Raw genomic sequence first — 27,640 nt, 5'->3', positions numbered from 1 at the left:
GGTTTCAGACTTTATGGGGCTCGGGGAACTCATACAAACAGGAATGGAATAAACTATGGGTTTCCAGTTTCCACCTGTCCTTTTATTCTTAGGAGCCATATTTTCTAACCACTTACCACGTGAATTCTTTCCAAGCTGGTTCTTTAAGGTTTTCCATTATCTAACCAGAAGCCTGAAATTCCTCAAATTTTTATGGCACATGCTATTTGTGCGTAGCTATTTAGGTGTTACCATATGTGTATAACTCTTGCATCTGGAGATATGTTGCTAATGATTGTGGTAAGTGTCCTGTACTTTTACATAATGGGTAATTATATAATAGTTAGCTAATATACTTTTTGAGTACTTTTGACATTACCTTGCTGTGTGGCCATTTGGCAAGGTCCCTCACCTCTCTTCTAGCTCTCAGATTTTCCATCTGAAAAATGAAGAGAATTGTCCTGCCCTCCTTATCCCCTCCTGAGTTGACGACCAAGAGTTCTGAAGAATGAATACATTTTATCTAGGCAACGGTATCTATTTTTTCAGACAAAATGATAGTTTATATGAACAAACAAATCTAACGAGGCAAAAAAATATGAAAAGGATGGCAAACCAGAAAAATATGAAAAGGATGGTAAATTCATCCAGAAATATCATTATCCAGAGATAACCAATTTCCTTCCATACACCTCTCTTTAACCACCTCCCACCCTACACAGGCACAGATGGGATTGTCATATACATGATATTCTCTAGTCTCCTTTTATCATTTGAAAAAAATATTATGGGCTGGGCACAGTGGCTCATGCCTGTAATCCTAGAACTTTGGGAGGTTGAGGTGGGCGGATCACGAGGTCAAGATATTGAGACCATCCTGGCCAACATGGTGAAACCCCATCTCTACTAAAAATACAAAAATTAGCTGGGCGTGGTGGCGCGCACCTGTAGTCTCAGCTACTCGGGAGGCTGAGGCAGGAGAATCGCCTGAACCCGGGAGATGGAGGTTGCAGTGAGCCAAGATTGCGCCACTGCACTCCAGCCTGGGTGACAGAGCAAGGCTCTGTCTCAAAAAAAAAAAAAAAAGAAAAAAAGAAAAGAAAAAGAAAAAATGTTGTGAGCATTTTTTTTTCATGCTAATATATCATGACTATCATTTTTCTTTTATTTTATTTTAGGTTCAGGGGTACATGTACAGGTTATATATAAATAGCATGTCACAGGGGTTTGGTTTACAAATTATTTCACCACTCAGGTAATAAGCATAGTACAGGATAGGCAGTTTTTTGATCCTTACCCTCTTCCCTCCCTCCATCCTCAGGTTGGCCTCAGTGTCTGTTGTTCCCTTGTGTCCATATGTACTCACTGTTTAGCTCCCACTTATAAATGAGAACATGTGGTATTTGATTTTATGTTCCTGTATTTGTTTATCAAGGATAATGGCCTCTAGTTCCATCTATATTGTTACAAAGGACATGATCTTGTTCTTTTTGTGGCTGTGTAGTATTCCATGGTATATATACCACATTTTCTTTATCCAGTCTACCATCGATGGGCATTTTGGTTTATTCTATGTCTTTGCTATCATCAATAGTGCTGCAATGAATATACACATGCATGTGTCTTTATAGTAGAGTGATTTATATTCCTTTGGGCATATATCCAATAATAGGATGGCTTGGTTGAATAGTTCTGCTTTGAGTTCTTTGAGAAATTGCCAAACTGCTTTCTAATATGGCTGAACCAATTTATATTTTCACCAGCAGTGTTTAAGCATTTTTTTTCTCTGCAACCTTGCCAGCATCTGTTGTTTTTTCCCTTTTTAATAATAGCCATTCTCACTGGTGTAAGATGGTTATCTCATTGTGGTTTTGGTTTGTATTTCTCCAATGATTACTGATGTTGAACATTTTTTCACGCTTGTTGGCTGCGTGTATGTCTTCTTTTGAAAAGTTAGACTATCATTTTTAATATATGTATAGGATTCCATTATTTGTATGCATGTCATAATTATTTAACTGGCTCCCTATCAATGAATTTTTGTGCTATCCCTGATATAAAATGAGGATTAATACCCTCACAAATATATCTTTAGAAAGGTATATTTATATTCCATAGGATACATTTGTATATATTTGTATTCCACAGGATTCCATAGTTCATTCCAAAGGATGATTTATAGAAGTAAAATTGGTGAGTTACCACCTCCTCAAAATTTAACTTTTTTTTTTTGAGATGGAGTTTTGCTCTGTCACCCAGGCTGCAGTGTGGAGTGACATGATCTGGGCTTACGAAAACCTCCGCCTCCCGTGTTCAAGCGATTCTCCTGCCTCAGCCTCCTGAGTAGCTGGGACTACAGGCACGTGACACCACGTCCAGCTAATTTTTTTGTATTTTTAGTGGAGACAGGATTTCACCATGTTGGCCACGCTGGTCTCAAAAACTCCTGACTTCATGTTCCACCCACCTTGGCCTCCCAAAGTGCTGGGATTACAGGTGTTTGCCACTGCACCTGGTCAAAATGTAACTGTTATATAGAATTTTACGCTGATTATTCTCATTTTTCTTTATAATTTACCCCATCTGTATGTATTAATAAATGTCTGCATAGAAGTTTTAAAAATTCTTATGTAGGGCAAACTTACCTGTTCTTTTTTTTTGAGACAGTTTTGCTCTTGTGGTTCAGGCTGGAGTGCAATGGCGTGATCTCGGCTCACAGCAACCTCTGCCTTCTGTGTTCAAGCAATTCTCCTAGCTCAGCTTCCAGAGTAGCTGGGATTACAGGCACGCACCACCATGCCTGGCTAATTTTTTGTACTTTTAGTAGAGACGGGGTTTCTCCATGTTGGTCAGGCTGGTCTCAAACTCCCCACCTCAGGTGATCCACACACCTCGGCCTCCCAAAGGGCTTGCAGGCAGTTGTGGTATGATTTGTGTGGCAGATTGTATTTTCTACAGATGCCCACAATAACATCTCCACTTGCTTATCTATATGATTCTCTCTCTCTTTTTTATTTTTTTTTTGAGACAGAGTCTTGCTCTGTCACCCAGGCCGGAGTACAGTGGCACAATCTCAGCTCACTGCAACCTCAGCCTCCCAGGTTCAAGCGATTCTCCTGCCTCAGCCTCCCTAGTAGCTAGAATTACAGGTGTGCACCACCATGTCCAGCTAATTTTTGTAGTTTTAGTAGAGACAGGGTTCTGCCAGTTGGCCAGGCTGGTCTCCAACGCCTGACCCCAAGTGACCTGCCTTCTTCAGTCTCCCAAAGCTGGGATTATAGACATGTGCCACCGCACCCGGCCCTGATATTCTTTTAATTGAAAGGTAAAGTCTATGTCCCTCCCCTTGCAGCTGGACAAATTTGCTTATAACCAATAAAATGTGGCAGAAGTGACACTGAAAATTCAGAGCCTGTTAAACGACAATGTAGCTTCCACCTTGTTCTCTGGAGCACTTGCACCTGGAACTCTGAAATACTCTACCCAGAAGCCATCAAGCTACAAAGAAACCAAGCAACAAGGAGAGGCTACACATAGGTACTGTAGTCACCAGTCCTGATCTTCTCCACCTGGCCCAGGGACCAGACTTGTGAGATGATCCTTCAGATGATCCTAATCACCATCTGCTGAGATACTTTCAGGTAAGGCCCTGAAAGTATCTCATCTAAGACATCAAAAAACAGAGAGAAACTCTGTTCCCATATCCTTTCCAAATCTCTGATACCCACAATCTATGAATCTAATAAAATGTTTACACTAAGCTTAGAGTAGTTTATTATCCAGGCATAATAACTAAACACTAACCATGTCAGGGTTTGGGCTTCCTGAGGAAATGGGGAATCATTGAAGTGGTTTCTGGATATAGGGTAACCTAATCAGACATGGGATTTGACACTAGTATAGTACAAGGCCTCAGGGCTCTACAACTCCAGGGGTACCAATAATGTAGGACACAAGGTAGTGATGGTCCTTAGAGTTGTGCAGACTGTGACCCTGGTCGCTGTGGATGAACTGTCAAGAGCCAGAACTAGAAGTGAACTACTAATGAGACTAATATAATAGTCTGGATAAAAGAAGAGGAGGGCCTGAGCTAGGGTAGTAACCAAGAAAAATGAAGAAAAGGTAGATATCAGAAATGTTTCAGAAGTAGATCCAGTAGAACTGTGAGACAGGTAGAAGCCTGGAATGACTCCCAAGTGTCTGGCTCATGGAGGATAGTGATATAATTTCCCAGGTCAGAGATCACAGGAGGAGAGATGATGGATTAAAATTTGAATGTGTTGATTCTGAGGTGTCTGAGGATATGTCCAGGCATCATTTGGACATATGACAGAGGCCTGGGCTATAAATAATACCTGTGATCCTTAACACTGTATATTTAGTCATTACGGCCATGGAAGTGAATGGTGTGGCAGTTGAAGAAGATACAGAATGAGAAGAAGGGCCTAGAACCAAATACTGGGGAATTAAGATGTTTAAGGGACTGGCCAAAGAAGAAGACCTCAATATAGGATTTTCTGAAATTATTAAATAGGTAGTAAAAGAAACCAAAGCATCTGGTGTCAGAATACCTAAGACAGGAGAGAATATTTATTAAAAAAAAAAAGTAGTCAGTGATAACCCATATCTCAAAGGGCAAGGATGGCAAGAGCTGATAAGTGGCCATTGAATCTGGTAATTATAAGGTCACCAGTGCCTTTGCAGAGCAGTTTCTGTGGAGTGGTGGGAATAATGAACAACAGGCAACGGACAAGGACTTAGTGCAGAGTGAAGAGAAATATGAGTTCCCTAAACAGGCAGGAAAAGAGAAAGGGGCATTGAAACTGAAAATGGCAGGGAGAGGAGGGAAAAGGAGTGGGTAAGCAGGATGACTCAAGCCTTTGTCAATTATACTGCAGGCCTTTGTCTGTGAGAGAGGCAGGGTGGTGCAGTGGTTAAGAGGACAGGCTTTGGAGCCAGGCTGCTCGTGTTTGTGTCGATTTCACCACTACTTACTAGCTGTATAAACTTGGGCAAGTTACTCAATGTCTTTGTCCTCAGTTTCCTCAACTGTAAAGGATAATTGTAAATACTTCCTAGGTTTTTGTAAGTGCTTGGAAGCAACTAATAAATGTTAGCTCTCAATATTACTTATTACCATCATCATTATCATTACTACACATGTAACCTCTGGCTTCTTCTCTCAATAATATTTACTGCTCTTATTCTAGGGCAGTGATTTTCAAAGTGGGATCCAGGTCCCTGAAGCTCTCTCAGGGGGTCTGGGAGATCAAAACTATTTTCATAATACAAAGACACAATCTGCCATTTTTACTTACATCCTCTCACAAGTGTACACTGCTGTTTTCCAGAGGCTACATGATACTGCTACAGATTGATATAGAAACAAATATGAAAATCCAGATGACTTTTATTAGGCCGGATGCAAAAGTAATTTTCAAAAAAGGTGAAAGAATGTCATTCTTCTTATTTATTTTGGTTGTGGTTTAGAAACTATATTTTCCATAAAAATGTTTTATTTATGTTAACATGTAATGGGTTTATTTTTTTTAGATGAATGCAAACTAAATATATAAAAAGTTTATCTATTTACATTTCTAAATATGGCAAATATTCAAAAGATATCATCCACAAAACAAAAGCTCTTGGAAGCTATCAATAGTTTATAAGAAAATTATTAGAAAGGGAGACTAACACCTAAAAGTTTTGAGAATCACTGCGCTAGAGATTGAATCAGAATCAGAACAAGAAGTGTTAACTAGTTTGTACTTCTTTTTCTGGTCACACAAGGCCACTTGCTTATCTCTAAGGAAATAATTTATGTTCATAGCCCTGAATCTTTGGTGTGCTCTTCCCTCAGTTTAGAATATCCATTTACCTTTCTTTGTCAAAACTCTGCATATCCTATAAGACACATAACTCCTCAGTTTCATTGGCTTAAGATGATGTAGGTCCTCAGCTTACCTTCTCAGAAGCTGCCCCAAATCCAGTGTGCTTATGCTTCTTACCATGGACTCCCGTTCACCAATCACAAACATAGTGGTAGCTAGCCTCCAAACTGAGCAGAAGTGGGAGAAGAGCCCGCTCCCAAATTCTTTGTCAAAATTTGTCACCTGGGCCCCCAAGCAACATTTCTTGTTTACTGAGTCTCATAAAACTGCTACTTTAGTTTTTGTTCACAAGCCCCTTTCTATCAGTTTGGTCCTGAATGAGAAATGCAATATTACCCTGCTCCCTATATCTTCATCTTTCTTGTACTATTCAGGGGTTCACACACTGAAAATATTTTCTTCACAACAGTAGCACTTCTACCAGTTCCGAACCTATTTGAAGCTCATCTGGGATCTCCTGTTGTCATCATCATCATCACCATCCTTATTCTAATTCTTATATACATTCTGATACGTATCCTACAATAATTCTGTAAGGAATATGTAATCCTATTATGTTAGTTATCTATTGATGTGTAACAAATTACCCCCAAAACGTAGTGGCTTTAAACATTTATTATCTAAGAGTTTCTGTGGGTTGGGAATCTGGGCTGACTTCACTGGTTCTTCTGCTTCAGAGACTCACAGGCTATAATCAAGGTGCTGACTGAAGCTGTGGTCATCTCAAGCCTTGACTGAGAAGGATTTGCTTCCCAGCCCATTCACATGGTTGTCAGTAGGATTCAGTTGCCCAATGACTGTTGGCTAGACAACTTTCTCAGTCCTTCCCACATGAGGCTCTCTAAATGACAGCTTGATTCATCAAAGTATATAAGCTAAAGGCAATGGAGAAAAATCTAGAAAGAAGATAGTCATATGTATCCCTATCATGGAAGTGGCATCCCATCACTTTTCCAGAATTCTATTTTTTAGAAGCAAGTCACTAGGTTCCACTCACATTCAAGGTAAGAGGATTACACAAGTGCATAAATTCCAGCATCATTTAGGGCCATCTTGAAAAATAACTGTCACACTCATTTTCTTGATGGTGAAACTGAGACTCAATAAAGTTGACTAATTTGATAGTTAATACATGGCAGGGGTTGGATTTGAACTTAAGTCTTTCTGACCCTAAAGCACGCCTCTAGCATTTCATACATTTTTACACTGTGTTTGTCACTGTGGCAAACAATTTCTCCCATTTAACTTCAGTCTTATTAAGGGTAGGAGGAGTTTGTACTCCCTATGGTAACAAAAATGTTGGTAAATAGACTGATGGATCAATACATGAATTAATTAAAATATTAATAGTCCATACATTAGAATTGTACACACAGAAATTACTAAACCAGGGTTCTAACTAAAAAGCCAGGACAGTAAAATAGAGTATGGATCAAACTAAGAGAAGGGAGAAAATGGGCAACCTAGATAAACTATTGACTCCATGCAGTTCTTCAAATTTCTTTTTCCTTCTGTGTGAAATACTGCTTTTCTATTTTCATTGGCAGAGATGAATCCTGTATGTGGCCAGAATCCAAACAGTAGAATGACCAAGAATACTCAAAAGGCATTCTGAATAAAGCTATATTCGTGCCCCATCCAAAATGTGCTTATTGATTTACTTTAGAGACAGGATCTCATTTGGTCTCCCAGGCTGGAGTGCAATGGCACAATCCTAGCTCACTGCAGCCTCAAATTCTTGGGCTCCTGTAGCTAGGACCAGAGGTGAACGCCATCATGCCCAGCTAATTTTTTATTTTTGCACAGCTGGGGTCTCGAACTCCTGGCCTCAAGAGATCTTTCCTTGAGAATCCTCCCTTGAGGATCTCAATGCACAGACATCCAAAGTACTAGGATTACAGGAGTGAGTCACTACACCGGACCAACAAAATGTGTTTAACCTACATATTTACATGTTTAATCCAGAAAGTCCTAACGTATGTCACTGTGATGCTAGAGGGAAAGAAAATGTAGCAGCCAAAATATTTATGCTAGAAGAGATGGAAGGAGCAGAAAGTTACATGCAAATTTGGTTTGGATTATTCCTTTATCTCATAATTGGATTGTTTATGAAAAAAATATTACCTATAAAGGCAACATTTCCAATATATCAGATTTTATTGGTGGATGTTTTTGACATACATTCTGTCCAAGTAGTTCTGTAGTTCCCGCTTTTTATGGGACCTCTAAGATACTTTCAGTTATGATGTTATGCTATGGAAAGGGCTGACTTCTATCACCATTTTACCAGTCAGTGACAGCTTGCTGAGAAATAGTTGTGGGACCTCTAGTTTTCTTTCTTCTGTTGTACACTTAGATGTTATTTTCTGGTCAGGACCATGACTCTGAAGAACAGATCAGAAGCAGTAACAGTGTAGCTCCGTATTTGAAGGGGAGGAAACCAGGAGTCAAGAATTCCTGTGATTGTGATAGTCTCACTTAGGGCTGGACCAAAAGTATTACCCCATTTACACAGAAATCACTTTTAAAAATTCTTTCTGAAAAGTGGGAATGGGATTAACACACTCCTGAAAACATAAAATTTTAAGCTCTCTATTGAATAGATCAGTATAGTGTAAGAATCCACCCTAGAGAAGAGTCACATAATAGTGGACCTAGCTTTTGTTGTTTTCCTAAAACGTCCCCAGGTATAAGCATCACAGCTAGGTAAGCGATCTCTCCATAGCCTGGCTACCTAGAGACCTAAATTTAGTGGCTGAACCCTAGGCTGTACCTATCAGACTTTCCCATTCTCCTCTGTAGTTCTGTTAATTCAGTAAAGAAACTTACAGAAAGTTACCAGTGAAACTTAGTCTTTAGAAAATCCACACTTATGAAAACATTTAGACACTCTGCAAGATCCTGTAAGCTGGCTGATATTACAGAGTTGAGGAGTCACCACTTGAAAGTTTAGTCTTTAGCGGGGAGGGTTGAAGGTGACTATAGGCTTAAGCATTACAAAAGTGGTAGCTTTATGACAATGGAGCTGTGCATTTAAAATTCTTTTTCAATTGTCAAACAGGCACTTTATTTTCTTTGAAGATTTTGCCTAAGTGCCCAGGATGTTACTGTTTATAAGATTAGGTAGGTCATTTGCTGTTGTCAAGTAACATTTGCAATTATTGAGCAAGACTCCTTTAGCCATTAAACTATGCTAACCTCTCCAGGACATTCATTCCTCAACTCTTTGCTGACAGTACACAAGTTATCATATAGCTGCATGGAAATGTGAAGTACGGTTCTATTTTCAACTCACCCTTTGGCTTGCTCTATAACCTTGGGAAAATCACTTCTGGGCCCTGTGCCACAGACCTGCCATCTGTAAATCAGGGCTGTTTAGTAATCCTCCTCTGGCCAAATCAATGGAAGTCATGAATTCTGGAGTTGGGAAATTAAGAACTTCTAAATGCTCCCTGAGAGTGTCATTTACACATTCATTCTTTTGAATTTTTCTCACACACCACCCTGCTTGAACATTTGATCATATTTTTGCTCTAGTAACACTTCAACATAGAATATATTAGAATGATTTTCCTGGCAGGGCATGGTGGCTTGTGCCTTTAATCCTAGCACTTTGGGAGGTCAAGGTGGTCACACTGCTTGAGCCCAGGAGTTCAAGTCCAGCCTGGGCAACACGGCAAAACTCCATCTCTATAAAAAAAAAAAAAAAAAAAAATTAGCTGGGCATTGTGGCATACACCTATGTGGCTACTCAGGAGGCTGAGGTGGGAGAATCAAGTGAGCCTGGGAGGTCAAAGCTACGGGGAGCTGTGTGTACACCACTGCACTCAAAACTGGGCAACAGAGTAAGATCCTGTCTCAAAAAAAAAAAAGGATAATTTCTCTAAATTTGGATGGCCTCACCTAGATTCCTTCCAACCTTACTGCTAAGTGAGAGTGAGTATAAATTGTTACATTTTACATATTCATTTCCATTTCTCCTAATCATGTCCACTGGATTTCACTGAGGCAGGAGCTTAACCAGGATCCATTTATTCTGTTTTAGTTAGTAGATGGGAATCAATGTTGTTAGAACAAATGCAATTTAAAAAAAATGCATACCATAAACTTAAAATATCTACATTTACATCATGTTATCTTCTTATCCTTATGTAAGGAAAATGTCAGCTAGAGCCTCCCTTCTCTTTGCAATCTAAATAAGATCGTCTCAGATATCCAATTTGGGTGTCCATAGCCCTTCAAAGATTACCATCACTAGTAATTTCTTTCTTTCTTTCTTTTTTGAGACATGGTCGCTTTCTGTCACCTAGGCTATAGTATGGGGGTATGGTCTCGGCTCACTGCAGCTTCGACCTTGCTGGCTCAATCGATCCTCTCACTTCAGCCTCCCTAGTAGCTAGGACTATAGAAATGTGCCTGGCCAATTTTTTTTTTGTAGAAATGAGATTTCAACATGCTGTCCAGGCTGGTCTCAAACTAATGGACTCAAGTAAGCCACCCGCCTCAGCCTCCCAAAGTGCTAGGATTACAGGCATGACCTGCCATGCCTGTTTGATTACCAGTAATTTCTCAGGGGCTTATTTTCATCTGTCCCTTCTACCCCCGAGCTCCTGCTTCCATGCGCACTGTCTTTTCACTGTTCCAACCATCTCAATATCAACCCTCAGTTTCCACAAAACCCCATTCACATAAAGCTTTCGTGAGATTTTAAGATTTAGAAAAATAACTTTACATTTATGTATTAGATACTCTTGTTCTAGAAAAGTCAATTTTTCAACTCTTTCTCCATTATTCCTTAATTTTATGTCCCACCCAGACTTCTCCCCTTGACTTCTCTCCCCTTTCCTCCTTGCTTGGCTCATCTCTTCTCATCACTTTATTTTTTTCTCTCAGGAGCAAAAGTTAATTTCTCTCATTGTTTATGCAGGGCAGTCTTTCTTGTGTTGCTAGGGCTTCTGCTCACACCCATATTTCAGAGTCTCATTTTATACCTGAAACAGCTTATCAGGGTATTTTCTCAAATGAAGATAGGATTTTTTCTCCCTAAGAGGAATTCTGGTACCATGTCTTACTAATTTATCTTCATTATATTCAACAACGTAGGCTTACTTATGTATAGTCATCAGCATTTGCAAACTAATTAGTATTCTACTTTTCTCATTATCTTATACATACTTTTCCATTTATTATTATAATATAGCCCATGCTTGCTACTTTAATCCCAATTATTGTATCTATGTACCTTCCCAATTATTGGGTATTTGAAAAGTTTTGACTATATTCCCAAATGTAGATTATTAGCTGAAAATAAATAATTTCATAGATCGTGTGCTTTGCTACAGCACTCTTGAAAAGTTGTTCTAATAAATAATTGTATCAATTTAACTCCATCAATATTCTCTTCTGTAATTTTCAATTAGCACTGCAGCAAGGCTAATAATTTCCCCAAAATTAACTTTTCTCAGTTCCTTCATGTATGAACTATTTATACACATACTTGTTTTGTGAGACAGCATTTTGCTCTTATCGCCCAGGCTGGAGTGCAATGGTACAGTCTCAGCTGCAACCTCTGCCTCCTGGGTTCAAGAGATTCTCCTGCCTCAGTCCCCCAAGTAGCTGAGATTACAGGCATGCATCACCACACCCAGCTAAGTTTTTGTATTTAGTAGAGACGGGGTTTTACCATGTTGGCCAGGCTGGTCTTGAACTCCTGACCTCAGGTGATCCGCCTGCCTTGGCTTCCCAAAGTGCTGGGATTACAGGCATGAGCTACCACATCTGAGTTACTTTGACCCTTGTTCAGTAAAATCTGAGTGATGATTTTAACATCTTTATCAAGATATATTTAAATACAATTCCTCCATTGAAAGTGTACAATTCCATGAATTGTAGTATATTCACAGAGTGTGCAACTATCACCACAATTTTACAACATTTCATTATCTCAAAGATTGCTGGGTCATATGGTAACTCTATGTTCAACTGTTTTAGTAACTACCAGACTGTTTTTCAAAGTGGCTGTACCATTTTTCAATCCCACCAGCAGTATATAAGGGTCCCAATTTCTCCACGTTCTTGCTGTATTAGTTTGCTAAGGCTGCCAAACAAAATACCACAGACTGGGTGGCTTAAACATCAGAAATGTATTTGTTCACAATTCTGGAAACTAGAAGTTCAAGATCAAGGTATGAGAAGATTTGGTTTGCAGATGGCTGCCTTCTCATTGTGTCCTCACATAGCCTTTTCTCTGTGCATATATCCATGGTGTCTCTTTCTTCTCTCATAAAGATACCAGTCATACTGGATTAGGATCTTACCCTTATGACTTCATTTAACCTTCAGTACTTGTCTAAAGGGCCTATATTCAAATACAATCACATTGGGGGCCAGAGCTTCACCACAGGAATCTTAAGGGGATACAATTCAGTCTATACACTTGCCAACACTAGCTATTATCTATCTTTTTGATTATAGCCATGCTAGTGGGGGAAAGGGTGACCACCATCTCTGCAGTTCAGTAATAGTCTAGTAGTAGCCTAATGGCTTTGGACAATACAAATGGTCCAGACGAGGAAGAGTCTTCCACAACACAGCACAGCTGCCTCGCTTGATTCTGGTCAGACTGCTTTTTTAAGCAGGACCCTGATCCATTCCTCCTTATTGGGTGGGATCTCCCCTCAGGGGCTTCAGACACTGCAGCCAGGATTCTACAAATAGAGCTCTCATCTCTCCTTGGGAAGAGCTCCTATATGGAGGGTCTTTAAGTGGGTCCCTGATCCTGTTCCTCTTGACTGGGTGAGACCTCTCAACAAGGGTCTCCATCCACCTCCTACAGGTGTGTTGGTGCAGGCAACCAGTCAGTACTCCCCTGGGATGGAGCTTCCATAGGAAGGAGCTGGTTGCCATCTTTGCTGTTTTGCAGCCATTACTGGTGATACTCCAAGTATGGGAAAAACTGAGGCAACTAGGGTCTGGAGCAAACCCCAGGAAACCACAGAAGCCCCATGGTAGAGTGGCCTGATTATTAAAAGTAAAACAAACAAGCAAACAAAACAACAACAACATCATTAACAAAAAAGACTCCACAAAAACCCTACTCAAAAGTCAGCAACCTCAAAGATCAAAAGCAGTTAAGCCCACAAAGATGAGAAAGAATCAATGCAAAAACACTGAAAACTCAAAAAGCCAGAATGCCTCTTCTCCAAATGACCACAACACCCTCCAGCAAAGGCACAGAACTGGGCTGAGGCCAAGATAGCTGTATTGACAAAAGTGGCTTCAGAAGGTGGGTAATAATGAACTTTGCTGAACTAAAGGAGCATGTTTTAACCAATGCGAAAAAACTAAGACTCATGATAAAACAATACAGAAGCTAATAGCCAGAATAGACAGTTTAGAGAGAATCATAACAGACCTGATGAAGCTGAAAAACACAACATGAGAACTTCACAATGCAATCACAAGTATCAAGAGCAGAACAGACCAAGGGGAGAAAAGAATCTCAGAGCTTGAAGACTATATTTCTGAAATAAGGCAGGCAAACAATAATAGGGAAAAAAAAGAATGAAAAGGAATGAACAAAACCTCTAAGAAATATGGGATTACGTAAAGAGACCAAACCTACAACTGACTGGGGTACCTGAAAGAGATGGAGAGAATGAAACCAAGGTGGAAAACATACTTCAGGATGTCATCCAGAACTTCTCCAACCTAGCAAGATAGACCAAAATTCAAATTCAGGAAATGCAGAGAACCCCAGTGAGATACTCCATGAGACCATCAACCCCAAGACACATAATCATCATATTCTCCAAGGTTGAAATGAAAGAAAAAATGTTAAGAGCAGCTAGGAGAAAGGCCCGATCACCTACCAAGGTGACCAGACTAACAGACTAACAGCAGACCTCTCAGCAGAAACCCTACAAGCCAGAAGAGATTGGTGGCCAATACTCAATTTCTTAAAGAAAAGAATTTCCAACCCAGAATCTCACATCCAGCCACACTAAGCCTCATAAGTGAAGGAGAAATAAGATCCTTTTCAGACAAGCAAATGCTGAGGGAATTTGTAACTACCAAGCCTTCCTTGTAAGAGCTCCTGAAGGAAGCACTAAATATGGAAATCAAAAACTATTACAAGCCACTGCAAAAACACACTGGAGTACACAGACCGGTGACAATGTTAAGCAACCAGATAAACAAGTTGGCAAAATAACCAGCTAGCATCATGATGACAGGATCAAATTCACATTTAACAATACTAACCTTAAATGAAAATAGGCTAAATGCCCCCAATTAAAAGACACAAAATGGCAAGCTGTTTAAAGAGCCAAGATCCTTTGGTATGCTTTCTTCGAGATCCAACTCATATGCAAAGACACACATAGGCTCAAAATAAAGGGATGGGGTAAAATTTACCAAGCAAATGGAAAACAGAAAAAGGCAAGGGTCACAATCCTACTTTCCAACTAAACAAACTTTAAATCAATAAACATCAAAAAAGACAAAGAACACCATTACATAATGGTAAAGGGTTCAATGCAACAAGAAGAGCTAACTATCCTAAATATATATGCACCCAATACAGAAGCACTTAGATTCATAAAGCAAGTTCTTAGAGACATACGAAGAGACTTAAACTCCATGCTATAATAACGAGAGACTTTAATATTCCACTGACAATATTAAATAAATCATTGAGGCAGAAAATTAACAAAGATATTCAGGACCTGAACTCAGCTCTGGATCTAGGGGACCTGATAGATATCTACAAAAATCTCCACCTAAAAACAACAGAATATACATTCTTCTCAGTGCCACATGGCACTTACTCTAAAATTGATCACATAATTGGAAGTAAAACTCTCCTCAGCAAATGCAACAGAACTGAAATCATAATGGTCTCTCAGATCATAACACAGTCAAATTAGCATTCAAAATTAAGAAATTGACTCCAAACCACATAACTACATAAAAATTGAACAACCTGCTCCTGAATGACTCTTGAGTAAATAATAAACTTAGGCAGAAATCTATAAATTCTTTGAAACTAATGAGAACAAAGTGACAATGTACCAGAATCTCTGGGATGAGCTAAAGGAGTGTTAAGAAGGAAATGTTTAGTGCTAAATGTCCATATTCAAAAAGCTAGAAAGATCTCAAGTTAACAATCTAACATCTCAACTAAAAGAACTAGAGAACCAAGAGCACAGAAATCCCAAAGCTAGCAGAAGACAAAAAATAACCAAGATCAGAGCTGAACTGAAGGAGATAGAGACATAAAAAACCCTTTCCAAAAAAAAAAAAATCAACAAATTCAGGGGCTGTTTTTTTGGAAAAAAAAATAGTAAGACCACTACCTAGATTAATAAAAAAGAAAAGATAGAAGAATCAAACACAATCAGAGATAAGGGGGATATCATCACCAACCCCACAGAAATACAACCATCAGAGAATACTATAAATGCTTCTATGCACATAAACTAGAAAGTCTAGATGAAATGGATAAATTCCTGGACACATACACCCTTCCAAGACCGAACCAGGAAGAAACTGAATCACTGAATAGACCAATAATAAGTTCTGAAATTAAGACAGTAATAAATAGCCTACCAATCCAGAAAAGCCCAGGACCAGACAGATTCACAGCTGAATTCTACCAGAGGTACAAAGAAGAGCTGGTACCATTTCTACTGAAACAAATCCAAAAAACCGAAAAGGAAGGACTCCTCCCTACTCATTCTATGAGGCCAGCATCATCCTGATACCAAAACCTGGCAGAGACACAACAGAAAAAGAAAACTTAAGGCCAATATCCTTGATGAACATCGATGCAAAAATCTTCAATAAAATCCTGACAAACTAGGCTGTGCATGGAGGCTCATGCCTGTAATCCCAGCACTTTGGGATGCCAAGGCAGGCAGGTTACTTGAGGTCAGGAGTTTCAGACCAGCCTGGCCAACATGGTAAAACCCCATCTCTACTAAAAAACAAAAAAATTAGTCAGGCCCAGTGGTGCACACCAGTCATCCCAGCTACTCAGGAGGCTGAGGCAGGAGAATCGCTTGCACCCGGGAGGCAGAGGCTTCAGTGAGCTGAGATTGCATCACTGTACTCCAGCCTGGGTGACAGAGCAAGACTCTGTTTAAAAAAAAAAAAAAAAAAATACTGGCAAACGGAATTCAGCAGCATATCCAATAGCTTATACATGACGATCAAGTAGGCTTCATCCCTGGGATGCATCCCTGGGATGCAAGGTTGGTTTGATGTACAAAAATCAACAAATGTGATTCATCACATAAATAGAACTAAAGACCAAAACCACATGCAGAAAGACCTTTGATAAAATTCAACCTTCTTTCATGTTAAAAACTCTCAATAAACTAGGTATTGAAGAAACACCTCAAAATAATATGAGTCATATATGACAAACCCATGGCCAATACCATACTGAATGGGCAATAGCTGGAAGCATTCTCCTTGAAAAGCAGCACAAGACAAAGATGCCCTCTCTCACCACTCCTAATCAACATAGTTTTGGAAGTTCTGGCTAGGGCCATTAGGCAAGAGAAAGAAATAAAGTGTATTCAAACAGAAAGAGAGGAAATCAAATTATCTTTTTGCAGATGATATGATCCTATATCTAGGAAACCCCATTGTCTCAGCCCCAAAGTTTCTTAGGCTGATAAGAAACTTCATCAAAGTCTTAGAATACAAAATCAATGTGCAAAAATCACTAGCATTCCTATACACCAACAATAGGCAAGTAGAGTCAAACTATGAATAAACTCCCATTCACAATTGCTGCAAAAACAAAAAAAATACCTAGGAATACAGCTAACAAGGAAAATGAAGGACCTCTTCAAAAACTGCAAACCACTGCTCAAAGAAATCAGAGACGACACAAACAAATGGAGAAACTTTCCATGCTCATGGATAGGAAGAATCAATATCGTGAAAATGGCCATACTGCCCAAAGTAATTTGTAGATTCAATGCTAATCCCATTAAACTACCATTGACATTCTTCATAGAATTAGAAAAAACTATTTTAAATTCATACAGAACCGAAAAAGAGCCCAAATAGTCAAGACAATCCTAAGCAAAAAGAAACAAAGCTAGAGGCATCACACTACCTAACTTCAAGGGGTACTACAAGGCTACAGTAACCAAAACAGAATGGTACTGGTACAAGAACAGACACATAGACCAATGGGCCAGAATAACTTAGAAATAAGATTGCACAACACTGTTGGTGGAAATGTAAATTAGTTCAACCATTGTGGAAGACAGTGTGGCGATTCCTCAAGGATCTAGAACCAGATATATCATTTGACCCAACAACCCTATTTCTGGGTATATACTCAAAGAAATATAAATCATTCTACTATAAAGACACATGCAGACGTATGTTTATTGCAGCACTATTTATAATAGCGAAGACAGGGAACCAACCCAAATGCCTATCAACGATAGACCAGATAAAGAAAATGTGGTACATATACACCATGGAATACTATGCAACCATAAAAAAGAATGAGATCATGTCCTCATGGGGGACATAAATGAGGCTGGAAGCCATCATCCCCAGCAAACTAACACATGAACAGAAAACCAAACCCTGTATGTTCTCACTCACAAGTGGGAGTTGAATATTGAGAACACATGGGCACAGGGAGGGGACAACACACACTGGGGTCTGTTGGAGGTTGGGGGCAAGGGGAGGGAGAGAATTAGGAGAAGCACCGAATGCATGTGGGGCTTAAAACCTAGATGACGGGTTGATAGATGCAGCAAACCACCATGGCACATGTATACCTATGTGACAAATGAGCATGTTCTGCACATGTATCCCTGAAGTTAAAATAAAAGTTGAAGAAAAAAGAAAACGAATGTGGATTGTTCTCCATTGCGAATCATGGCCCCCAGAATTCCACGATAACAAATCTCTTAGCTGTCCTCTGACCGAAATCTCTTCATCCCCTACACGCCGCCCCACATCACAACAAGCCTTTTTTTTTTTTTTTTTTAAAGACACTGGACTGGAGTGAAATGGCGCAATTATGACTCATTGCAGTCTCCTGCCTCATCCTCCCGAGTTTTTCCCACTTTTTCCCTTGTTCCTTTTTCTGTGTTCCTTAAACTAGAAAATAGTCTCCTGTCACCTTTCTGGACTCCTCCCTTGTGTGCCTGCTTTGCCAGGTTTAGGTGAAGCGGACAGAGAAATAGAGAAGCTGTTCTCTGGGATGTGTCCTAATTCAAAACAGGTTCATCCCGGGACCACCGGCAGACGCCACTGCTATTCCATGTCTTTTAATGTTGGAATGTGCCTTATGTGGGCTCCCCTAATTTACCTGTGTTCATATCTGTTCATCCACCGGAATGACTGGGGGATCCTCGAAAGTGGAAGCTTTTTCTTTTCTTTCTTTTTTTTGAGGCAGAGTCTTGCTCTGTTGCCCAGGCTGGAGTGCAGTGGGGCGATCTCGGCTCACTGCAACCTTCATCTCCCGGGTTCAGGTGATTCTCCTGCCTCAGCCCCCCGAGTAGCTGGGATTACAGGCTCCCGCCACCACGGCCGGCTAATTTTTTTGTATCTTTAGTAGAGACAGGGTTTCACCATGTTGGCCAGGCTGGTCTCAAACTCCTGACCTTGTGATCCGCCCGCCTCGACCTCCCAAAGTGCTGGGATTACAGGCGTGAGCCACCGCGCCCGGCCAGCTTTTTCTCATTCCCGTGTGTTCACAAGCACTATCGCTGGCCCTCCATAGGTGTTCTGTAAACAGCGGGCGAAGAAATTATTAGTTTTAGAAAGTACAGAAAGACCCCCACAAAAGCAGTAGCCCGTTCCGAATACCTTAGGCTTCACAGACCTTCTATTTGAGGAAGGTGCTCCCCCAATCCCAGACAGCTCCGGGTCCTTTGGAAGGGCGGGCGCGTAGGACCGCGGAGCCTGCTGTGTTACTCGGCGGCAGAGCGGCCCGCCCCCGGCTTCCCGCGCTCGGTGTCCATTGGCTGACCTCGGGGGTGGGCGGGCCCCGCCGCGCGGAGTCCTGCGCCCTGAGGCTCAAGCGGCGGCGTGCAAGGCGTGTGGGGCGCGCGGAGAGTCGCGCGCGCCGTCGGCGATGCCCCGGGACGGCGTTCCTGCCGGGAGAACCAACCCGGCGGCAGCCCGGGCCTTCGCGCCGAGCTCGGATTCCGCGACTGCTGGGGCACCGCAGGTGTCTGACCCGCTGAAGCGGTGAGCGCTGCCTTTGCCCCGTACCTCCCGCCCTCGCCCTTGCTCTGGGGCAGTTGGAGGTGGGTGGGCAGGAAGGGGCGGGCCAGCAGGGCGCCGCACCTTGGCGTCCCCGCGTCGCGGGACTGGGGTCTGGATTTCCCTCGTGACTGTCACTCCCCAAACCCGTCTTTAGCGCTCAGTTGCAGGGGCGGGTGTGCCAGTGGATTAGCGAATAGCAGCAGAACGCCTGGCCGGGCCGGCGCTCTCCCGGACACTTGTCTTGGCCTCGCAGTGGCAGCGCCTCCGGCGACTCTATGCCGACTCAGTGGACGCGCCACGCTTTGCGCACGGGTCTGGGGAGACGGCGGTTCTTGAATGATCCCCTCACACTGCAGGGTATCTGGGAGTTGTGGGCTGAGGGGGCGCAACGTGGCTTCTGTGTCGGTGAAATCGCTTGGACCAGCTCCAGCTGTTTTTAAAGATTACTCTTGTAAAAAAAAAATTCCATTGTAGAATTGCATAATATGCTCTATCTCATCCAAAAATAGTTTTTGATGTCAGAGTAGTCATATGAATGCAACATTGACCCCCTTTACCCTCTCTAAATAATAAGTTTTGAGCTTCTTATTGTATGGTAATAGATTTCTTTCATGAGAAAAATTCCTCAGAGTTAATCCACTCTCTCTCCCCTACTGCCCGACCCAGCTGCAGTGGTCCTAAAAAAGAAAAAGAAAGAAAAAAAATTTCTCATAGTACGGTAGAGTAGAGTAGCTACGCACTGTGTTTTGAATCATCAGTTTTGAAAGATATGTTTTTGGTTTTGTTTTTCCACTTTGCTTAGGAGTGGTGTAAATAACTCGGGCCCCACCCCCCCGCCGCCCCCATCCACTTATCGGAAGGAGTCAGCCGTAGTGCTGCAGACTTCGGGCTGTCCCTAGCGTGGGAGAGGCTGTCCTGCTGGCCTGGCTGTTTATTGCAGCGATTTGGATGTTCCGAGAGTCACAAGGGACACTGCTCACGTCCCCATCTGGGGGTCACTTCATAGCAGCATCAGCTATTTCTTTTCATCCTTCTTGCCTGAGTCTGCCTCCAGTCCTTTGAATGGAGCAGGCTGCGACGGACGCTCGGAGTAATGAAGCTAATTGCTCTTTCTTGATATAAATGAATACCAGTGCTGTACTGCCTTCTCCCAATCTTTGTGGTGTTTGTGTGAGCTGCTGAGAGCCTCCGGGAGTGGAGAGAATGATAGACATTTTGCAGAAGCAGAACGCTCTGGTGTTATGTCATCCTTCTTGGCTCTGGTTTCCAGGTCCAAGTTCGGGTGACATTGTTTCAGCTTGCTTTGCCCTTTCCCAGGCCCCTGGGTTAATTTGACTGGAAAAGGAGTGCCTATTTCTTACCCCATTAGGACCCGGAAAAGGATTGCTGGCTTGAGAAAGAGGTGCTGTAACTTATCTTCTGCGGCCAGAATTCTGAGGATTGGAAGGTTATGGATTTTTTAAAAATGAAGGCATATGGAGGGATTGTAGAATACTGTAATTGTTCTTACTAGGATGTTGGGAAACAATGCTACTCTATTTAGTAACTAGGGAAAACTTAAGTACTTTAATTTTTTTTTTAAATTGCAGTGTTAGGCCGGGCGCGGTGGCTCACGCCTGTAATCCCAGCACTTTGGGAGGCCGAGGCGGGTGGATCACGAGGTCAAGATATTGAGACCATCCTGGTCGAAATGGTGAAACCCCATCTCTACTAAAGATAAAAAAAATTAGCTGGGCATGGTGGCGCGTGCCTGTAATCCCAGCTACTCGGGAGACTGAGGCAGGAGAATTGCCTGAACCCAGGAGGCGGAGGTTGCGGTGAGCAGAGATCGCGCCATTGCACTCCAGCCTGGGTAACAAGAGCGAAACTCCGTCTCAAATAAATAAATAAATAAAATAAAATAAAATAAAATAAAATAAAATTAAAAATAAATAAAATTGCAGTGTTACAGTTAATTGTCTTGTAAAATCAAAAAGCATCCCTAATTTAGCCTTTCCGTGATTCTTTTACATATGCTTCAAGGATTTCAGTATTGTTTTCTGGTCCGTTGTTGTCGGGATTCTTAGTGTTTTTGTATTTAATGTTGTATACTGAGGAGGAGCTACAAAATGTAGTGCTTGCATACCTTTTGCCGCCGGGGAAGTTTTTTGGTGGCCAGGAAAACTTATTTAGTGCTGATTTATGAGAACTGAGTGGTTTAAGGAATTTGTTGGGGACTGCTCATTTTAAAAAGTGCCTTGTGTTCATAATGATTTGGTGAATTATATGGTATTCCTATATCTCATTCAAAATAATTTTCCACATCAGGGTAATCATTTGAATGTACATTGACACTTTTGTTTTCTAAATAAGTTTTGAGCGTTCTTATTTTGTTTTTGGTCATCAATTTTGAAGAATTATTTTTTCCCAAATTTGCTTAGGTTTGCTTTCCATCCACAATCACACGCCCGGGTTCCAAATTTGGAATGGTGTTAATAGTGTCAAATATGCAATTCTAGGTATGTGTGGATGGGTGGGAGGGCTTATAGGTTGTATTAAAAACTTATTTCTCCATTGAAATGTCAGCACCACCAGAAACTATTAATATTATGGCATTTTCTCCTTCAGTAAATGGATGTGATGATAAAATGCTTTAGTAATTTTGAATGTCATGACCACTAACATTAAACGCTGTGATTTTTAAAAATGGCATGAAAATTGTGAAGTTTCGATAATGTTAGTCTTTCTGTTATCTCTCAGTGGTGTGCCATTACTAAAAGCACTGCCTCCCCCACCCCCACCCCCCAGCTAAAGTCTCAACATTTTCCTTACTGCATTCATGTAGGAGCTGTGGTTTTGGTATGAAGGTTCAGTCCCCTCATTTCTGACTTAAATGTGCAAAATTTTGCAGTTTGAGATCTTTACCAAGGTTCTCTTGGGTAACAGGATTCACAGCTTGAATCAGTAAAGTATCTTTGTTTCCCCTGCTTCTGGGCAGATGGGATCTTTGGAGTATCATTTTCTTTATTTTTGTTATTTCCCAGGTTTCTGAAAATAATTTTTGAAAATATTTGAATTTTGAATCAAGATAAAGAAATGACTTAAATTTTTTTATAAAAATTATTTGGGTAGACAATAATTTCACAGGGTTAAAAATTAAAAAGTTTTAAAAGTTTCAGAAGATGTAAAAAAGAAAAAAATGAAAAAAAGAAAAAAAATTTTTTTTAAAGATATACAATGTAAAGTCTCCCTCTTTCCCATTTCTCTTCTTCTCTCTCATGCTGGTAATCCTAACACTTTGGGAGGCTGAGGTGGTTGGATTACCTGATGAGGTCAGGAGTTCAAGATCAACCTGGCAAACATGGTGAAACCCTGTCTCTAATAAAAATACAAAAATTAGCCAGACGTGGTAGTGCATCTATGTAGTCCTGGCTACTTGGGAGGCTGAGGCAGGAGAATCGCTTGAATCTGGGAGGGGGAGATTATAGTGAGCCAAGATTACACCAGTACATTCCAGCTTGGGTGACAGAGTGAGTGAAACTCTTTCTCAAAAAAAAAAAAGAAAGAAAGAAAGAAAAAGAAAAGAAGATGGACATTGAAGAGACAAAGTAAGAGTTTTCTTTGTGGTTGGGGTATTGGGTACAACACTCCTGCTGTGTCAAAAAGAAATCACTTAGAATACTTAAGCATGAGGTAAGGTGTTGTAAAATCTTCTAGTCTAAATAATTATTAAATTATTAAAAAATTTTTTCTTTAAAGTCAAAGTAATACATATACATGATTGAACAAATAAAGCAGTTCTTGAAGATTTACCACAAAAATACAAGACAGTTGTTAATTTCTCCTTACTCTGTTTCTCTCTTTGAAGGCAAACACTTTCATGTCTAACACTTTCACGTCCTTTAACTTTTTCTTCTAGTATTTACCTCTGTCTTTCTAAAAAGTATACTTTATAACCACTTCTTGACTTAAATATTTTAGATATTACTTTTTTATAAATTAAGAATTGATAATGTGAGGATTTAACTCTTTATTCTCTTTTCATTTTATATCCTTCCATTCTCCCAATTTAGATTCTATCATAACTTTTTGTTAAATTAGTAGTTAGGTTTTATATTATTATGACCAGGTAAACATGACTAGCCTTTGAGCCAAATGATAAACTAATTTTTTTTCTTTCAATTTTTCTTAAATTGTGCTTTAGGTTTTCAGGTACATGTGAAGAACATGCAAGATTGTTGCATAGGTACACACATGAAGTGAATGTGCTGCCTTCCTCCCCATCACCTATATCTGGCATTTCTCCCCATGCTATCTCTCCCCAACTCCCCATCCCCCGCTGTCCCTCCTCTATTTCCACCCACAGACCCCAGTGTGTGATGCTCCCCTCCCTGTGTCCATGTGTTGTCATTGTTCAATACCCACTTATGAGTGAGAACATGCAGTGTTTGATTTTCTGTTCTTGTGTCAGTTTGCTGAGAATGATGGTTTCCAGGTTTATTCACGTCCCTACAAAGGACATGAACTCATCATTTTTGATGGCTGCATAGTATTCCATGGTGTATATGTGCCACATTTTCCCTGTCCAGTCTATCATCGATGGGTATTTGGGTTGGTTCCAGGTCTTTGCTATTGTAAACAGTGCTGCAATGAACATTCATATGCATGTGTCCTTATAGTAGAACGATTTATAATGCTTTGAATCTATACCCAGTAATGGGATTGCTGGGTCAAATGGAATTTCTACGTCTAGGTCCTTGAGGAATCGCCACACTGTCTTTCACATGGTTGAACTAATTTACACTCCCACCAACAGTGTAAAAGTGTTCCTATTTCTCCACATCCTTTCCAGCATCTGTTGTCTCCAGATTTTTTAATGATCGCCATTCTACCTGGTGTGAGGTGGTATCTCAATGTAGTTTTGATTTGTATTTCTCTACTGACCAGTGATGATGAGCATATTTTCATATGTTTGTTGGCCTCATGTATGTCTTCTTTTGTCAAGTGTCTGTTCATGTCCTTTGCCCACTTTTGATGGGCTTGTTTTTTTCTTGTAAATCTGTTTTAGTTCTTTGTAGATTCTGGATATCAGCCCTTTGTCAGATGGGTAGATTGCAAATGATAAACTAATTTACCTAATTTTCTTTCATCCCATGGTTAATTTTTTTCAAATGCTACAATGCCAGCAAATGGGCCAACAAATGCAAGGATTTATCAGTGCCATTTTTTCCTTAACGCTTTATTCCTATTGCTCCCATTTTTCATACTCTAATCTGGTCTGGTTCTAGGTTTGCAGCAAAACTAAAGATTAATATCTTTAAAGAGATAAGAGATAAGAAAAGAGATTGCACCTATAAAATAAGAACGGGTTGCTATAGAAAGAAACCATAAAAGAACAAGAAAGAAAGAAAAAAAAACAAGAAAGAGCTCTATGAAATTAAAAATATGATAGTGAAAGTGAACTCTGAATAGCGGACCTAGAAGATAAAATTGTCTGGGTTTGCATAGCTATTGTCCTGGGGCTTTCCTTCATCAGATTTCTCCTAATTTGGACCCTCTGTTACTTAGATAATCAATCTGGTTTCCTCATTTTGCTAAAACACTTAGTCCAGTTACTTTCTAAGAAAAGATAAATTTTCTAAGTTCTTGCATATCTTAGAAATGTCTTTATTCTACCCTTACATTTGAATTATAGTTTGGCTGAGTATAAAGTCTAAGTTTTTCCTTAGAATTTTAAAGATTTAATTCTATTGTGTCTGCTGTTAGTGTTGCTGTTAAGAAATCTGGTATCATTAAGTTTCCTGTTTCTTTTTATATGGGTTGCGTTCCCTTTCTGAAATCTTTTTAGTATATTCTCTCTGGTTTTCTGAAAGTTTATGATTTTGTGTCCCTGGTATGATTCTTTTTTCATTTGTTGTGCTCTGCACTTGATGGGCCATTTTAACCTGAAGACCTCCCCCATTTTCCCTAGTTTGATGAAATTTACTTTAATAGTTTATTCCTTTCCATGTATTTTGTTTTCTTTTTCTTTAGTTGGATTTTAGAACACCTGGATTGATCCTTTAATTTTCTTATCATCTCTCTTTTATTTTTCATTTTTCTCTTGTTGTTTTGCTTTCTCTGAGTGATTTTTTCAACTATCTCTTCTAACCCTTCTATTCAGTATTTCATTTTGATCATCATATTTTTAATTTTGTAGAGCTGTTTCTTGTTCTCTGCTTATTTTCAAAGCATCTTGGTTTTATGAGTGTAATATATTTTCATATCTTTTTAAAGATATTAATTGCAAGTTTTGTGTTTGGAGTTTTCTTTTGTTTCCTTCATTGTTTCTGCCTTTTGTAGTCTTTCTTTCTCTTTATTTGGCGTTTCAGGGCAATGCAATGTAGGCTGTAATCCTGGGAGTAGGGTCAGGGAAGGGGAATGTGTCGAGAGTCCCCAAGGCCACCCTCAGGTTCAGTGATTCACTAGGAGGACATATGGGACTCAGCATATAGTCATACTCACAGCTATGGCTCTCATTACAGTGATAGGTTACAAAACAAAATTGGCAAAGGGAAAAGGTACATGGACAGACATCTGGAAGAAACCAGGCACAAGCACTCTGGTTCTCTTTCAGTGGAGTTCCACAGGATGTGCTGAATGGTTATAACCACACAAGTGAAATGTCATCTACCAGGGAACCTCCTTAGACTCAGTGCCCAAGGTTACAACTGGGTGCAGGTCACATAGGCACCCTCTGCCTAGCATTTGCCAAAATTTCTGACTCCCAGCAGGAAATCAGGTGCTCCGCATAAACCACTATTCTTACAGTTTTACACTGTTTAGGCACAGTGAGCCACTCTGATTAGTTAGAGAATGATGGGAACCTTCCTGAAATCAAAGTTCCTAGACACCAGCCATGGGCCAAGCTTGCAAGTAAGACTTTCAAAGCATAGTAGTCAGGCGTGCTCTGTGAACTCTTTTTTGTACAGGAGCATAGGGCCCCACAGTTTAATAAATAGGCTTTCACTTACCCTTCTGCCTGGTGCCTTATTCATGCCCTCTACTGGTAACCTGGAGGTCAGTGACTCTGTCCTGCTATGGAACTGAGATGGTCACCTGGCAGCAACAGGATTGGAGCGAGGCCCTGGGAAAGGGTGTATCCAAACATTTTGTATGGGTAAACCATGTTTAGATGAGCTGTTTTCAAAGTATGGATTGGGGCTCCTGAGACCCATTTCATAATAATACTAATGTGATGTTTGGCTTTTTCTCATGCGTATACAGTAGAGTTTTCCAGAGGTGATAGGATATTGCAGTAGACCAAAGGCAGACATGTAAGACAGTGCCACTCTTATCACTAATTTTTAAAAATATATAGTTATTTTTCATAAAAGTGAGTTTATTGTTTTTAAATGGACTAATAATTTTATATTTCTGTTTTTCTTAAGACAATAAATATTGATAGTTACACCTATATAAATAAAAGTTCTTTGAAGTCTCAATACTTTAAAAATATGTAGGTCTTTGGACCAAGAGCTTGAGACGCCTACATTCCCCATTTTTCTGAGTTTAGTAGTTTTCCCTTTCATAGTTAATTGCCTATTCCTGTGTTGTATGTATGGTAGACATTAGCCACACATACCTATTTAAATCTAACTTGATTAAGATTTAAGTTAAATTAAACATTCGTTTCTTAGTCACACTAACTGCATTTCAAATGCTCAACACCCACATGTGGATAGTGGCTACTATATTCAATATTGCAGATCTGGAACACTTTCATCATTGCAAAAAATTATATTGGACAGTGCTGATCTAAGCAATTAACATATAGGCAGGCGTGGTGGCTCACTTTGGGAGGTTGAGGTGGGAGAATCACCTGGGCCCAGGAGTTTGAGAACAGTCCAGGCAACATAGCGAGACCTTGTTTCTACAAAAAAATTAAGTCCTAGTTACTCAAGAAGCTGAGGCAGGAAAATCACTAAAGCCCAGGAGGTTGAGGCTGCAGTGAGCCATGTTTGCAGCATTGCACTCCAACCTGGTAAGTAAGTAAATAAGTAATAAATATTTAGAACCTGTCCTTATCTCTTTCCCTTATTTATTTCTGGCCTTATGTTCTTTGCTTACATTATGATGGTTGAACACATATACATGTATTATTGTGTCATAAAACATTGTGTAACTCTGAAGTCTGTGCTTTTTCACTTTGGTTAAGATCACCCAATCTGTCTTGTTCTGGATACATGTACTGTTAGAAGATAATTTTCAAAGACAGGTAAAATCATGATTCTCATACACACAGAAGATAAACATGTGTTAAAGATTTTATTTAACTCACTAATTAAGTGAAGGAACCAGTAAGATATCACAGCCAGTTCAAAGGGAGAATCTAAAGAACAGATACATTTATAAATCAAGAATATTGACAGTGGCTCACGCCTATAATCCCAGCACTTTGGGAGGCCGAGGCGGGTGGATCACAAGGTCACGAGATCAAGACCATCCTGGTCAACATGGTGAAACCGCGTCTCTACTAAAAATACAAAAAAATTAGCTGG

The 27,640-nt window shown here is 40.2% G+C and overlaps 1 protein-coding gene and 1 long non-coding RNA gene across 8 annotated transcripts in view; one reads left to right on the top strand and one right to left on the bottom strand.

Moving 5' to 3' along the window:
• Window positions 1-7,937: 7,937 nt before the first annotated feature.
• Window positions 7,938-18,851, bottom strand: LOC128929607 (uncharacterized). Its single transcript, XR_008476287.2, has 3 exons — window positions 18,736-18,851; window positions 18,220-18,638; window positions 7,938-9,560 (listed from the first exon to the last, which is right to left on the bottom strand). It is a non-coding gene; the product is annotated as an uncharacterized LOC128929607 (long non-coding RNA).
• A 90-nt stretch (window positions 18,852-18,941) lies between these two features.
• The window catches only part of ZNF638 (zinc finger protein 638), a 158,484-nt gene continuing 149,785 nt past the window's right edge, over window positions 18,942-27,640 (top strand). For all 7 annotated transcript variants that reach the window (XM_078349090.1, XM_035272327.3, XM_035272328.3 and 4 more), the window contains exon 1: window positions 18,942-19,103. In XM_078349090.1, the coding sequence (XP_078205216.1) occupies window positions 18,988-19,103 (116 nt within the window). In that variant the 5' untranslated portion in view covers window positions 18,942-18,987. The remainder of the gene's footprint in view (window positions 19,104-27,640) is intronic.

Source organism: Callithrix jacchus, chromosome 14 (assembly GCF_049354715.1).
Source record: "Callithrix jacchus isolate 240 chromosome 14, calJac240_pri, whole genome shotgun sequence".
NCBI lineage: Eukaryota > Metazoa > Chordata > Mammalia > Primates > Cebidae > Callithrix > Callithrix jacchus.
The sequence above is the reverse complement of the archived record's forward strand: the minus strand, read 5'-3'. Positions and strand labels throughout refer to the sequence as shown.